The sequence below is a fragment of the Acanthopagrus latus genome, chromosome 5, assembly GCF_904848185.1.
Source record: "Acanthopagrus latus isolate v.2019 chromosome 5, fAcaLat1.1, whole genome shotgun sequence".
NCBI classification, from domain to species: Eukaryota; Metazoa; Chordata; class Actinopteri; order Spariformes; family Sparidae; genus Acanthopagrus; species Acanthopagrus latus.
Genome location: NC_051043.1, coordinates 8,550,203 through 8,564,770, shown reverse-complemented (window position 1 = coordinate 8,564,770; position 14,568 = coordinate 8,550,203). Strand labels below are relative to the sequence as shown.

The 14,568-nt window shown below is 41.2% G+C and overlaps 1 protein-coding gene across 2 annotated transcripts in view; it reads right to left on the bottom strand.

Annotated features, from left to right (window-relative positions):
* adgrv1 (adhesion G protein-coupled receptor V1) overlaps positions 1–14,568 on the bottom strand; it is a 116,458-nt gene that overhangs the window by 87,125 nt on the left and 14,765 nt on the right. The window contains exons 6-22 of one of the 2 annotated variants that reach the window (XM_037097364.1): positions 11,969–12,064; positions 9,939–10,043; positions 9,668–9,781; positions 8,900–9,130; positions 8,421–8,758; positions 8,011–8,281; positions 6,000–6,326; positions 5,320–5,496; positions 4,789–5,012; positions 4,427–4,459; positions 3,537–3,663; positions 2,687–2,872; positions 2,283–2,463; positions 1,612–1,775; positions 1,396–1,519; positions 1,030–1,290; positions 24–150 (exon numbers count right to left, since the gene is read on the bottom strand). In XM_037097364.1, coding sequence (XP_036953259.1) covers positions 24–150; positions 1,030–1,290; positions 1,396–1,519; positions 1,612–1,775; positions 2,283–2,463; positions 2,687–2,872; positions 3,537–3,663; positions 4,427–4,459; positions 4,789–5,012; positions 5,320–5,496; positions 6,000–6,326; positions 8,011–8,281; positions 8,421–8,758; positions 8,900–9,130; positions 9,668–9,781; positions 9,939–10,043; positions 11,969–12,064 — 3,086 coding nt within the window. The remainder of the gene's footprint in view (positions 1–23; positions 151–1,029; positions 1,291–1,395; positions 1,520–1,611; positions 1,776–2,282; positions 2,464–2,686; positions 2,873–3,536; positions 3,664–4,426; positions 4,460–4,788; positions 5,013–5,319; positions 5,497–5,999; positions 6,327–8,010; positions 8,282–8,420; positions 8,759–8,899; positions 9,131–9,667; positions 9,782–9,938; positions 10,044–11,968; positions 12,065–14,568) is intronic. The other variant, XM_037097365.1, reaches the window with a different exon arrangement.

Here is a 14,568-nt window from a genome sequence, read left to right as displayed (position 1 = left end):
TGAATTTAAAACTTGAGTCTTACTAAAAATTATTGGTCCTGCCCTCTTTGACAGGTCTCTCTATAGCTTCCAGGGAGAAAATGCCATTGGCATCATCGTTGGCCTCAATGACCACAGTAGCTTTGTCTGCTCCATATACAACAGCATCACCTGTGTACACATGAATATTATCAGCTTAGATCAGGACCAGCATGTCGAGGTCATGTCAGTGTATTTTTCTTCAGAATGTATCCTCAAGTAACAAATACTGTAGATAGACAGATAGATTGACATATAGAAAGAGATTCAAGAGAATGAGTTTAACTTCACTGCCTGTATTATTACTGTCATGCTAAATTTCATGCAACAGGGGGAGGCTGTCTCATTATCCTAGGACACCATAACTATGGCAACCAAGCCCAGGAAGAAGGAGCTTCTCATGCATAAAAAACATCCCAAATAAAGGCGTCTCTCAGAAAAGGAGTTAAAGTGAAAAAAGCCAAGGACATAGTCTAAATAAACCACAGCCTTATATTCTACGCTTTCATGAAAACAAGGAATTATAAAAAACTACATGATATTTTGCAGATATAGTGCTCAAGCCAGTTTTTCAAGAACAGTAGTAAGAAGTCTTCAAATCTGCTCATTAATAAATAGTCACTGTAAAGAATGTTAGTGCCCCAGTACGAGTCTGATTGAGTTCTAACATGGGGGTTATTGACTTTTAACACAAACACTGTAAAGGACTATGCCTTGGCATAAATCAGGCTAACCCTTACTCGACTCTACTCCATGTCAATCAGTAAACAGAGGGAGGCTGGTGGAGTAGGCAGTCTTTGTGTCTTAGAAAGTCTGGAGTCTGGTAATTAAGGTCTTGTTGAGGCCCACTGGTCTTTCACTCCCATCCCTGACACACAATACTGGGATTAGGGGAGCTTTCAGTGTTACCACAGACAATGCTAAATCACCCAGCGACTCCTCTCCGTACATATACAGCTGGCATTAAGACAAGAGGGGATAACGGGGGGAAGGAGGTGATGTTGTACTCACCAGTGGCATTGTAGAGGACAATGTAAAAAGGTTCATCAGTCTCTGGTATGTTGTCATCTTCCACAGCCACAGAGATGTTCTTCATCCATTCACCCACGTCAAACACCAGCAACGTGTCATTACTCAGGACAGTGAGGTCACCTGGAGATGCATTACCAAACTCCACACGGTACATCACCGTGGCAACAAAATCTGCATGCCCCGCCCGTAGAACATTAAAGTTTGCCACGGCACCCTCCCGAAGCCGCACAACCACAGGTTCTGAGAACAGGGCGAGACATGGGAGTGAATGACTGTAGGTATAATATATTCATGTGTTTTTCACTCTTTCAGAGAATCCTTTAATATCATGAGCAGTATACTTACCAGAAAAGTAAATGGGATCATCATTCTTATTAATCTGTAAATTGGCAGTGAGTTTGTTCCCCAGTCTTGCACCACCGGTAGAATTTAACACTGTGATGGTGAAATTCTCCATGTCCTCCGGGATCTTAAATAAAAATGAATAAACATTCAAACAAAGGAAATATAACTTAAATTTGCAGTGTTTGCATTTTTGTGCTCAATCAATTATCAATTTACCTCATCGGGTACAGAGAAGAGAGTGAGGTTTTTGAGGTACTCCCCTTCCTTGAAGGTGATATTTCCCTGGAGGGGGCTGACATCTCCGGACAGGGCTGGCTCCAAGACCCAGGAAACTGACACCTCCCCAAAGTGACCCCTGTTCCTTACAACAGGGTACACCGCTGAAAGCAGAATAGACAGAGATGCATTTAGTTGGTTATTAAAAGCTCCCTTAAAGTCATTAACAGTTTTTAACTAGCATAGCTCCAATGTATGCCTGTATACTAGGAGCAAACACTGTTGATACATTCACAAAAGGATGAGAGAAGCTTTTCAGTTCTTCCTGATGTCACAGCCAGATTGAACCTTTGCTTGCATCATTACTGTTTTGGGCCCAAAGTACCTGTTCTACAAAATGAGCAAAGTCTAACTTGTATCTCTTATTACATCTGCATTAAAACATCCTTACTTATTAGCCATAAATGATATAGGGATCTCTGTTCATTTTTGAATTAGCTATCAAATAAAAGTCATTTTCAAATAAAAGATTTTGTCATAGTCCAGTTCATCCCACATGCAGCCAAATGTCCTCTGTTTCACAGCAATTAGGTCCATTTTAAGTGTCAATGAGAAACCACTTGACATGGTAAAGTATCACTTTTATCTGAAGGACTGCTACTTCAAAGTACCCTGATGCATCTCGTCCCCTTTGCTCTCGTTGATAGCCAACGTCAATCCCGGGTGGATGAACTCAATGACGCCAAAGGGGTCGTCGTTCTTCCGCACTGTGATGTTGACCTCTCTGTGGTTGCCTAGGCGACTGGGTGGAGTGCTGTGGCTACTTAGTACCACAGAGAAAGTCTCATCCAGCTGTATGGACACACAGATGCGCACAAAAACACACACACACAGAAAAAGAGATTTAAGGTTTGTTTTTTGTTTTTTTTGTTTTTTCAAATTTAGCCTATTAAATACTCATTTCACTTGCTTAAACAAACATGGACTACTTTTAGACTGGGAGGACTTTATTTTTTTGTGAATGAAATGCTTATATACACTTTCATGGTCAACACTGCATTGATCTTGTTCTTACCTCAGGCACACCATCAGGCCTTGCCACCAGTGCCACCACCACCTCTCTCTCTCCTGGTTTAAACTCCAGGATGCCCGTGGCACCATAGAATTCAGTGTTGCCTGAGGGCATGACAGCATACCGCACCAGCTGTTTCAGCAGCTGCCCCTGGGCTCTGACCACATGCAGCTCCACAGCTTCCCCCTCCTAGGAAAAGTTTAGAGTTTACAGATATCATGTGACCAGAACCAGAGACAACAGACTAAATAAAGATGTGTGGCATTTAATATAACAATTACTTCACATTAGCCTTTCCCCAAGGAAACCTTTGGAGGAACTCTTGTTTCCACTGCAGGGACCAGAGACTAAATTAAGTTCTGGGGACATTTATTGACCCCGCTTGAAGGATAGTACTTTCCAAAAGTACAGGAACTTTTGAGGAAAGGACTTGCAACGCTGAACAGTACTGCTGGTGCTGCTACCATTTTTAAAAAGTTGCAACCCAATTAGTTTTTTTATTAATTGTTGTTCAAATGGTGACTGATGACAAATCCCAGGCCCACGCCTTGGGCACATTTTCATGTCAGCTGACTAACTTTCTGAATCTTTGCAAGTCTCCAGACTTAAACAACATTTTTTTGAACATTTTCGCGCCTTGAAATGTAGTTCCTAGGACTAAAAGACTAATTTGATACATTTCATATATTTCCTTCAGTGTCTGTCAACATGTAGCTAACAACAGCTGTCAACAAGTTGGCTAATTTGACTAGATGTTAACCGGGTGCTGGCATCCATGAGTGTCACAAGTACAAAAGTAAGTACAAAAACAAATCTAGGTAGAATTCTGGATTCAGTTTCAACCAAGACTTACACTGATGAGCCATGGACCTCTGGAGGATAGGGAGAACTCAAAGACTCCCCCAGGATCATCGTTCTCCATGATGACAATCTCTCTGCTGGTGAAGCCAGCTTTCAGGATCTGATTGTCAACATTACTCCTGGAATACATACACACATAAAGAATATTAGATCATAGCAAGTGACCGCTACTAAAACTCAACCAGTCAATACGTTTTCCCTAATAAAACACTGCTTTTGGAGTAAATATACACGGCAAATGACCATCACCCCAACTGTGCAGTAATAAAAACTCTAACATGAACGTTTCTTAAACTGTTTTTGTTATTGACTTGTCGCATGAGAAAGCAGCTCAACTTTAATCTAAATTCTATAAAGCATTCTTTGTATTGTGTTACGCTAATCCATTATTGGCTCCATATGCTGAAGTCCTGCTGTTCAGCCCACTTTTAATAACAATGTCAGTCAACACCATGCCTGCCTCTTTATTGCTCCACAGGGGTGTATGTATGTGTGTGTATGTTGAGAAAACTGGAGCCAAGTAAGCATCACATGACGAGCAAATTAAAGACAAAGACATGACAGAATGAAGAACTCCAAACAAACAGTCACGGCCAAAGCACTGCATGCATACAAAGACTGACATCTTTAAAAGGGTGCACAATCAAGCCTGGTCAAATTAGAGCGCAACACATAAAGAAGATTCTCTATTTACTCTCAACAACCACTCTCCTTTGGGCTCCCTTTTTTCACACCATCGCTGAATCCCCCCTCCCATCCCAGTCCCCCTCATCCCCACATCAACCAAAGACCCAAGAAACTCTGAAGTAGGCCCTTCTCTGAAAAACAAAGTCCTGATTCACACCACACAAAGGGCCCAGGTTCATTCCACTCTCCACTTACCCAAAGTACACTATAAAGCGTGCAGTCTCCACCCTGCAGGGGAGGAGTGGGAGGGGGAGAGAACTGCCATTCTTATCAGAACATAGACTACCAGATGAATCAACCCCCAATCCATTACCACAAACACACACATATACACACATCTCCAGAAAAACCAGAGGGATAGGATGAGACAGCATCCACTTAGCCTTTCTAAATCCACTGGACTCACTCATTGTATAAATTCACTTTAAAACATGTATGTATTACAGTCATGTTTATGGGCATAATTGAAGGAACTAATACAGCTTGATGATAATTACCAAAATGAATAATTATCATGGTTGCTAACTGTATTTTTTCCCAGAGTTTAGTAACCCTACCTATCCAGAGAGAGCAGTAAGGTCTCGTTGACTTCAGGGATGTCGTCAGCCATGATAGTGAAGTTGATGGAGGCATCACTCTGCCCTGAGAGGAAGACCACAGAGCCACTTAGAGGCTCCAGGTCTTTGTCAGTTATATCCACATGGTTGGCTCCAACTGGCTGAAGACTCCAGAACACTTCAGCCTGACCGTCTGTTCCGTCACGCCGCAGAGGGAGGCTAACCTGCAGCGGCAAATGTCTTTAGAATTAACCTCCCATACATGCACATACTATATGTACATATAGAAAACTCACTTTCTGAAGGTTAGAGTTGGAGAGTCAGACTAAATAACAACCGAGGCGTTTTCCTTCAAATTGAGATCTCCAACATTAATTCAATCTCATAGTTTCTTTCACAAAATGCAATAGCACAAATCACAGTACATTATAGATATATTTTGTTTCAGGATACTGAACTCTGACAGTCAAAAGAGACAAGCATCACATAACTTCACATGTAATACAGCTGCAAACGAAGATCACATCTTACTGTGCTGGTATTGCTGTCCTCTGGTTCATAAACCACTACTGTGGTGTTTCTTATAAAGCCGATTTCCCCATTAGCAATGTCTGGGGTGATAGTCAGGGTCAGGTTCAGAGGTCCCCCAAACCTTGGGCTGTTTGAAGGAATTGGAGGGCTGATATCAACTAGCTCCAGCGTATTCAACTAGAGGAAACAGAAGAAACAAATCAATGAATAAAAGGCCTAAACATGGCAAGAAGGGGACAGATGTTTGGAGAGGAAGATTTGAAAAATGAGTAAGTATTACTCACATTAAAAATTTTCATTGCTCTATACGAAACAGCTCTTTCTTCACCATCTGATTACTTCTGTTTTGTTAATTTTCAGTGCACGATTTCCTCCAATTATGTTTGTGCATGCATGTGTTAAAGGGTGATTCTACAGAATGTGAAAAGGGCTTTTCTTATATGTTTTTGCTTGTTTTAAGAGCTAGGTGTCCCATAGCAAGATGCCAGATTTGAGTGCCAGTGTCAAACCATTCACACATGCAAATGAGGCACTTTAACTTTGGATGGCACTGATGGGGCCAGAAAGTACAAACTCAAAGAGGAAGAGCACATATTTGGACATGCAAAACACACAAAACATTGCCCAAATTACAGCATACAAGTCATTAACACTACATATTCATATTGTGTCCTTATTACCTGTATTAAGAAATGAGCTCCATTCTGAAGAAAGGCATCATTCCTGATTGGCAGTATGACGTGTACCATCTGCTCATGAGTAAACACCACTTTAATGGAGCTGCTAACATTCAGAACCTGGTCACGGGCCAGTGCTGGGTCTATTGGGCCTGCAGGAATGTAGATAGCGGTAAGGGTCATGGACACATCACCCAGGGTACCACCCTCCCGAAGGAAATTCAGCGACAGGAAGCGGCCCTCGGGTTGACTCTGGATACTTTGCTCTTTTGCTGGGTCAAACCGAAAAAGACCATAGACATCGTCACTATCCTGGATGTAGAACACGATCTAGAGTAAGAGAAAAGATAGGACAACACATCATTAACAACAGTTATTAGATTTTGTTATTTATCTTCTTTTAAAAGAAGTGTTTTTCATAACCACAACTTCACTTTTTCCTACTGCAGATTACAACTGACTCTCTGGCAATGGTGCCACTTCTCCAACAAGTAAAACCCTCTTCCCACACAAATCAGTAAAGCTGCTTTTAATGCTTAGATGACAATACTTAAAGTTCATTTGGACTTTGTGACTGTGACTGATGAGGCAATGATCAAAACACATTTTCTGAATGTATCTCCCCTGAAACCCAAATCAGGGAAAGGTTATATTTATGTGGATTCACTATAACATATGAAACTTACTCATGCCTTAAATAAGGCCTCACAGTTTCCAGTTATTCTGCAGGTTGCCCAATCCTGAAAGCTCCATCAAATCAAACTTTAATCAATTAACTTCAATCAAATGAATGATTGAGTTGAAGCCAATGATGATAAATTACATATGTTCATATTTAAAATGTACATTTTCAGGTTTTTATATACTCTGCTTGCTGGAGGAGAATGCGATTTCACAAGTTTGACACATCGGATTTAGCTGCACTGCTTACGAGGGAACACCTCAACCCAGGAAATGTGCGGTTGCCTGTGCAATGAGAAGGAAGAAGACTCATCTTTGGGATGTGAGGAGATAATTGCAATGAAGCCTAGATTTACCATCAATTACTTTGAAGGATGTTGTTGTGTATCCTGTTTATATGTTACTAAGACTGCATCTTGGATCATAACAAGAAAAGAGAGGTGATGAAGAGAGAGAAGGAAGAAAACAAGTGAGACTGAAAGTAGTAAAACAGTCCTGAGCTAACTTTAGAGAGGCATCCTCTTTAATTAACTCTGCTAAGCCTGCTAGAGTAGTTTTCATGAGCGTTTCAACTGGGGCTCATTCATCTCCCTGAAACCCACACTTGTCTGATGCGTGGCCTGGCATGCTCACAATAGGCGATTTACGGCTGTAAATCAATAAACATGTTTGATGTAAAGTGTGTGATATATCATTTGCAACATTAATGACAATTAACACTTACTGAGTTGTCTGCCTGCCAGATCCTTAAGTAATTTCTTTTGAATCAATTCTTTGTGCACAGATGGCAAACAGACCCTGTAACCTCACAACCTGAGGTGGTGCTCTGGTGTGTGTTTGTATGTGACCAAAGTTAAGTGTGTATGTGTCTCATCTTATGCCTTCAACATAAACAAGACTTAGATCTGCCCACTGCTTTCACACATTGCCAAGAGGCTTGGACAAAGATGGAGGCTATAAAAAACCTGTCACCACTTCACCCACGCCTTCTTAAAGAAAAAAAAAACAACACAGAGACACCACACACAGAGTGTGCCTGCTGTTTCTGCTTTGTTTTGATTTAGCCACATTAAAGGAACACCCACAGAGCAAAGTGACACACCAAGGGGTCGATTTTTGCAGAATGTGCCAAGTTTGCCACTGTACATTACATTAGGGTCACACACAAAGGCTCACACATGCATCGCACATGCACATCTGGAGGATATGTTCCCCAACAAGTGCAGCCTTCTGTCTCTCTGATCTCTCTATGTTACAAACACATAACAGCAACACAGAGCAGCTATAAATAAATTCATTTAATTGGCCTATCAAATGGCTTCTCTAAACTGACCTCCATTGGTTCGTCAACCTCTGCATTTCCAGTCACGGTGGTGGGCAGCAGCTTGAGGAGAAAAGCCTCCGCTTCCTCAGGTAGATTTTCTGCCACAATGTTTATTGGAATCACAGCTGTCACCTGACCAGCTGCAAATCTCACTGTACCCACAGCAGGCGTCAAATCATCGGACACTGGGGAGAGGTCACTGGAATTCCTACTGATGGACCAGTTGGCGGACACAGCACCATAGCTGCCTCCATTTCTTACAATACTGATGCCTTCAAATCTTTGGGAAATGGAAGAGGAACAAAATACAGATAGCTGAAGACATAATTGGGTGAGTTAATTTTTTTAGACAGATGTTATAATACTCATTCAATGGGATAAAACACATTATGTCATCAGATTATTGGTAATTTATCCACCTCTGTGTCAGATCTTCATTAATGGTGATTGGCTGAAAGACCGCACTGCTGCTGATTGACAGGACACCATGAGGCTTATCATTGGGCTCAATGGTCACCAGGACAGCATTGGATGGTACTAGCACTGCATCTCCTCTGATGGTCTCTTCAAGCAAGACCAGATGGAATGATTCTGCAATTTCTGGAACGTCGTCATCCCTAATGCTGAACAGCAGGCTGCTCTTGTAGACAAATGGAGGGAACGTAAGTGTTCTGACTGGCTGAAGGTCAAGGAAATCCACAGCTGGCGTGGCGCTGCCCAGTCCTTCACCGCTCACCACCATGTAATCTACAGAGACCTAAAGACAGTATAGTCCAGATGGTTTAAACAAAATTGCACTGTATACTGTATATACTGTACCTATATAATTAAACTAGTTGCGACCTGTTCTTCAAAAATCTAGGTAAATAAATTATTGAATTGATTGATTGAAATGAACCTCTGTGTCAATGGAGCCGATGAGTGGCCCATCTTCAGTCAACCGTCCACGGGTCACATTGAGGGCAATGACTCCAGCTGACTCTTGCACAGCCATGATGGACTGGGAGAACCGCAGTGGACTGTCATTACGCCGGATTCTCAGCTGGACGCTGCTGGCATTGGGCCTGAGGAGGGCTCCACCTGCCACACCCGCTAGCCTGACTAAGAACACCTCATCATCCTCTGGGATCTGACAAAAAAAGAGAGTACACACCTTCACGTATGATGTTGTACATATAAGCAGCTGAGTATATCATAAACCTGTTTGCTCCTTTGACACTTTGAAAAGTTGACCTTAAAAATGACAAACCCATCAGGGCACTGGGATATTCTTTGCAACAGTAGATTTTCTGATAATACCTAACTAACAATGTCTGTAAAAGACCGATCAACACAAGCTAATCTTTACATGTGACCACATGTGGATTAGTTTGTGTCCATGTCATCGTCTGTAACTGCTTTATCCCTTTCTCAAGGGGTCGCGCGGGGTGTTGCTGGAGCCAATCCCAGCTGTCTCTGGGCAAAGGCAGGGTACACCCTGGACAAGTCGCCAGCTTATCACAGGGCCCTCACTGATGGCAACTGCACATCAGGAGCAATTTGGGGTTCAGTATCTTGCTCAAGGACATGTCAACATGCAGCTCAGTTCAGCCCAGGGGAGCAGGGATTTGAACCAGCTTGTGTTTGTTTGTTTCTGTTTGTTTTAAATTAATAGTTTATTGGATACCTGGTCATCCTGTATGAGGACACTGAAGTGCACTACAGCCTGTCCAACAGGAATGGTGATATTCCCTCTGTCTGGACTGAGATCCTCAATGGCAGGGTTAGGACCTCCTGAAATCTGAGAAGGAGGAGTTACGGTAATGTATATAATCCAGCATGCCCATTTATCATTAATATGCTTCATATAAACAATGGACAATTTCCTACATAACATTAACGTCCCATCCTTTCAAGCACTTTGTTCTTTGGTGTCATGTACAGTGCATCCCTCTCACCTCATAGTTCACGGTCACGGTCCCAAATGTTCCCTTTTCTCTAATCAGGGTGAAGGGCACATAATGGATCCTTCCTCTTGGCTCATCAACTACAATCTCTTCAGTCTGAGATGAAAAGGGTGAGAGAAAAAAACAGACAAAGAGAAACAGAACCACAATTAGTTCAATCAAATAAATTTCAGCTATGTTTTCTTGTTCCCAATTTTAATAAATTAAATCATGAAACAAAAAAAAACTGAAATATTGCAATTAAAAACAAAACAAAAAAAACACGTGTGTAAATGGGCCCTGGACAGAGACTACACATGACAAATTACAAAATTTGGAAATTATAAAAGACAGAGAAATAAGCTGTGTAATCATGTAACCCCACTCTTGTTTTCCTGTAGTGTGTGCGATTGTATTTTAGTATTTAGTGTTTTTGTGTGTTTGGTGTAATCGTTTTGCTTTTGTGCTGCCGTCTTAGCCAGGTCACTCTTGGTAAAGAGGTTTTGAATCTCAATGAGTTTTTTTTACCTGGTTAAATAAAGGATATTGATATTGACATTGAAATCAAAGACAGATCCTAATCAGGTACAGCCAGCCTACTGCCAGCATAATAATGTAATGAAGAGAAAGTTGAGAATGTGTTTTTCAAATGTTTTGAGGTCTGTCCTCTCAATTTTGGAATTGCTACACATTGAATATAAATTGAATTGAAAGCCTTTATTGTCATTATACACAGTACAATGAGATTACATTACATTGTTACAGGTGCTGCTCATAACTTAACAAAGTGAATAAAACATGTTTAATCTATATGTGTATACATTTACAAATGATTAATTTGTAAACTGCTTCAGAAATCTTAATTTTGATGAAAAGTAGTACTAATAAAGTAGTGAAATGACTGGAATTGGAAGAGAGTGGGGATACAGCAGTAAAAGCTAAACAAGACATTGTATTATGTTTCAGTAAATAAATCTAATACAGCCTTGAAGGCTATATTCCATGCTAACATGGAGTAATAATTAAATTCACTGCATTTGGAAGTCCATATTGTGGAAATCAAATCCCCTTCTGTTGTCCCTCATTATCCCAGCTCAATTTGCCATAACCAAAGAAATTCAGGAGAATGCAAATACAGAAGAAGAAAATCAAGCAAAGAAATGCTACACAGAAATTAATTCAGTACTCTAACATAAACACATCTCCCAAGGCCAGGAGGCCTTTATTGATTCTAAGCAAGCCAAATCATTATACAGCATGTGAGACCATCTGGGGTTGGTCGGGCAAACAGTTCCCAATATACCACAGCTACCATGGAAACGCTGTAAACTCCCACTGATAAGTGAAACCAGGGAGTGTTGTGGTTTTAATTGTTTCTGGAAACCCACAACCACTAGATGGTCACTTTTCCCACAACCACAATACTGGCATGATTGTACCCCAGTCTGCAGATATGTGTCCAAATTACTCTACTTCTATTACTACTGACTAACATCAGTGGGCTCACTTCTTACTTCACTAATCACAAATTCAAGTGTAGGTTGTTGTGACCAGCATAATATTACAATTCTGGTGACCACAGGTACAAACTTGATGCACTATGCATAAAGTTGGAAAATGAGTGTAGTTGGATAAATATATTGATGGTAGGAGGAATTGAGGAGTATGTTACCAAAAAGTGTAGCTGTGGCAGGAATTTAAGTAAAGGATAGTCAACTTAACACTCATTGGATCCTTAAAAAACTGACAGTTTCCTGAAGGTTTAAGGGAAGAGTCCAGGCAGCTTGTCCTGAGAAGAAACTGAAAATGCCCTATATTCAAAGTAATTTGCATAAATAGAAAAAATCGTGCCTTTTGTAATTGTGTTTACTCAAAGCTGCTGTTTCAGCACTAAGAGTGTGTACACATCTAGAAGACTAACTGCAAAGACTATACTGAACTTCAAGCAATGATACATTTACATTATAAAATCATATTAAAAAAAACTATGATAAATTGAATTAGACTGAATAAGATGCATGTGGATTACGAGTGAGTCTTACTGAGTTGAAGGCAATTATTCCAAAAGCATTGTCATTGGATAGAATAGTGATGGTTGCCTTGTTTGGTGTTCCCAGTGTCACGCCATTAGAGGAGCTCTGAAAAGAAGGGAGAATTGAAATGGTTAGATATAACCAGGCCAGATATACAGTACAGCATGTACACACCTTAACACATCTTAACCTCCCCCAAAACCATAGGCCCCTGCATTATCTACTGTCTTCACTTCGTGTCTGTGCTCCCACTGAGAAGCCCCAGTGAGAAGGCACAAAGACAGGAAGTACTGGTCTCAGCCTGGTTGATTTGTCAGGTTATTTCACAGCAGGATACCTCTTCAGGACTGGTGCTGTGCTCTGTGATTCGACACTAAGACCTGACAAACTTAAAATCTCAGCAGGCTTGAAATCACACAGTGACTTCACAAGGCTTACACTCTGTGTTTTTAACTGGACAAAAAGAACCATAACCTATGATCTGTGTAAGGGTTTTCCTTTTTCTGACTGCTCTTAAAGAGAAAGACCACAGCCTTGTTATTTGGTGAAACTTTCCAAGGTTTCCATTAGTGAGCTCACCAATGTTTTCACAAGCATCTCATGGACCAACTGTACTGACAACCACCTTGTTTGAGCTCAATTGCACAGGTTTCCACCAAAACTTCCAAAATCCTGTTGCAACGTACAAACATCTGGACACAGGCTAATAAGCATATGTGCGGGCATCTGGAAAATGAATACGAGACTGTGAGAGTCTTGTCATGATGATAAACAGAAACACAATTTTCTCCCTCAAACACAATTTCGAAATGTTTTCCATTTTTTCAGCCAAACACAATCCAATTGAAATCTGAGAAAAACCCATTTATGTGTGTTTGTGTGCGCATGTTAAGGTGAGAGCAAGCATGGGAGAAAATGAAAAACAAGAAAGCGCTCAGGCCCTTTGCCTTTATCCCTCTACTCAAACAGTGCTTCTCCCAGCTGTAACAGAGCTTTCTCTCCGCTGCTGAGCTCTTGTAGCGGTCAACTCACAGACACAGAATCAACATGTTTTCACAAAGCCAAGCCACTGGCTGAGACAGGGAGCTGCTCACACACGTACACATACTCGTGTGTTCCCAAACATACTTAAATATACAAAAATTTATGCTAACAACTTAGCTAGTTAAGGATCAGATTTTTAATAGGATAGAATACCCATGTAGCTCTACAGAAACCCTGCTTCCAATAACCTAAAATGGTACGACCCATGGCACTTGGATGCTGCACCTGCTCTACTCCATAATAGTTAAACACTATTTTTATATGATAGGTCTTGTCAGACTCACTTTGAACAAAGTTAGTAAAATACTTATTCTTGGAACATATTCGACACATTTAACTGTCAGAAATGATAAATGTACCCTGATCAACCTGTTAGTTCTTACTTGTGTTTGATCTATGACACCCCTTTGCAGTGCACATCCATCCTACAGACAACAGTTGAGTAAACTGATAGGGTAGCATTTGGCCAAAGCTTTGTTTCCACTGTAGTGTACACAGAAGGGCTAAGTGAGCCTCATCTGGCCTTTCACTCTAGTGGCAGGCTAAATATGGGCTTGCACTACTGGATTTTAACCAGATGTCCCAAAAATGCAGTGTCAAATTGAAAATGCTGTGAGGGAAGTTACTTTTGCCGACAGCTGTTCAGTTGTTGAGTTGTTGCTGTTAAGTAAATGTACACAGCTGACAATCAGTGATTCTCAGTAACCTTTGTCTTAGGTCTTTCAGTGAGGGATAAGACGGGCAGACAGCAGGACCAGGCCCCCCCAGCTCATCAATCAAACTTGACAGCTAAAGGCTACATGAAACCATGGAGATAGTCTCTAGGTGTAAGGCATCCTGGGCTGTGATGCTAAATCCTTTGACAAGGATTTACAATGTAAACATTAAAAATAATTTTCAAACTTTAAAACACCTATAGCTATCCAACAACAAGACTATGTGCAAGAGTAGCGTCACAGTAACGTGTTACAAAAGCCATCCGTCTGTTACTTATTTTACAGCCTTAAGCAAGTTGCACCTTCTAGTGTATGATATGGTGCGTTTGGTAGTGTCAGCAAAAACGTCTCAACATGCATGAAAAGATTTCAGTGTTCTTGATTGTGAATCCATTCATTCATTCTAACAGACTGAGCTTTCATCTGCAATAGTGTGTCAATTGCAATGGTGAACACACATATACAGAATGGGAATCCACGGAACGGACATGCCCATCAAAGTCAATGGGGACAGTGAATGAGGGAATTACTTTAATCTACTGTGTGTGGATTCTGTGGCTGTCAAAGTTAGTTTCTTTTCACAAAGGTGTCTTTTAGTGGGGAACCTCAGGGACGAACATCACATTTGGCCCCACCCATGCCAGTCTTGACAAAGTCCTGTAGAGCAGACACATCAAAGACTCTGAGTTGCAGCTCAGAGCCTCCCAGGGTTACTGCGGCAGCTGCCCCCGCTCTCTTTTGCTCAGTAGCTGGGGTTGAGGTTTAAGACAGTCAGGGGAAGAATTAGAACAGCAGGACTTTGTGGAGAGGAAGCTTGGGCGGTGAGTGGGAACTTAAGAGGGAGTCATC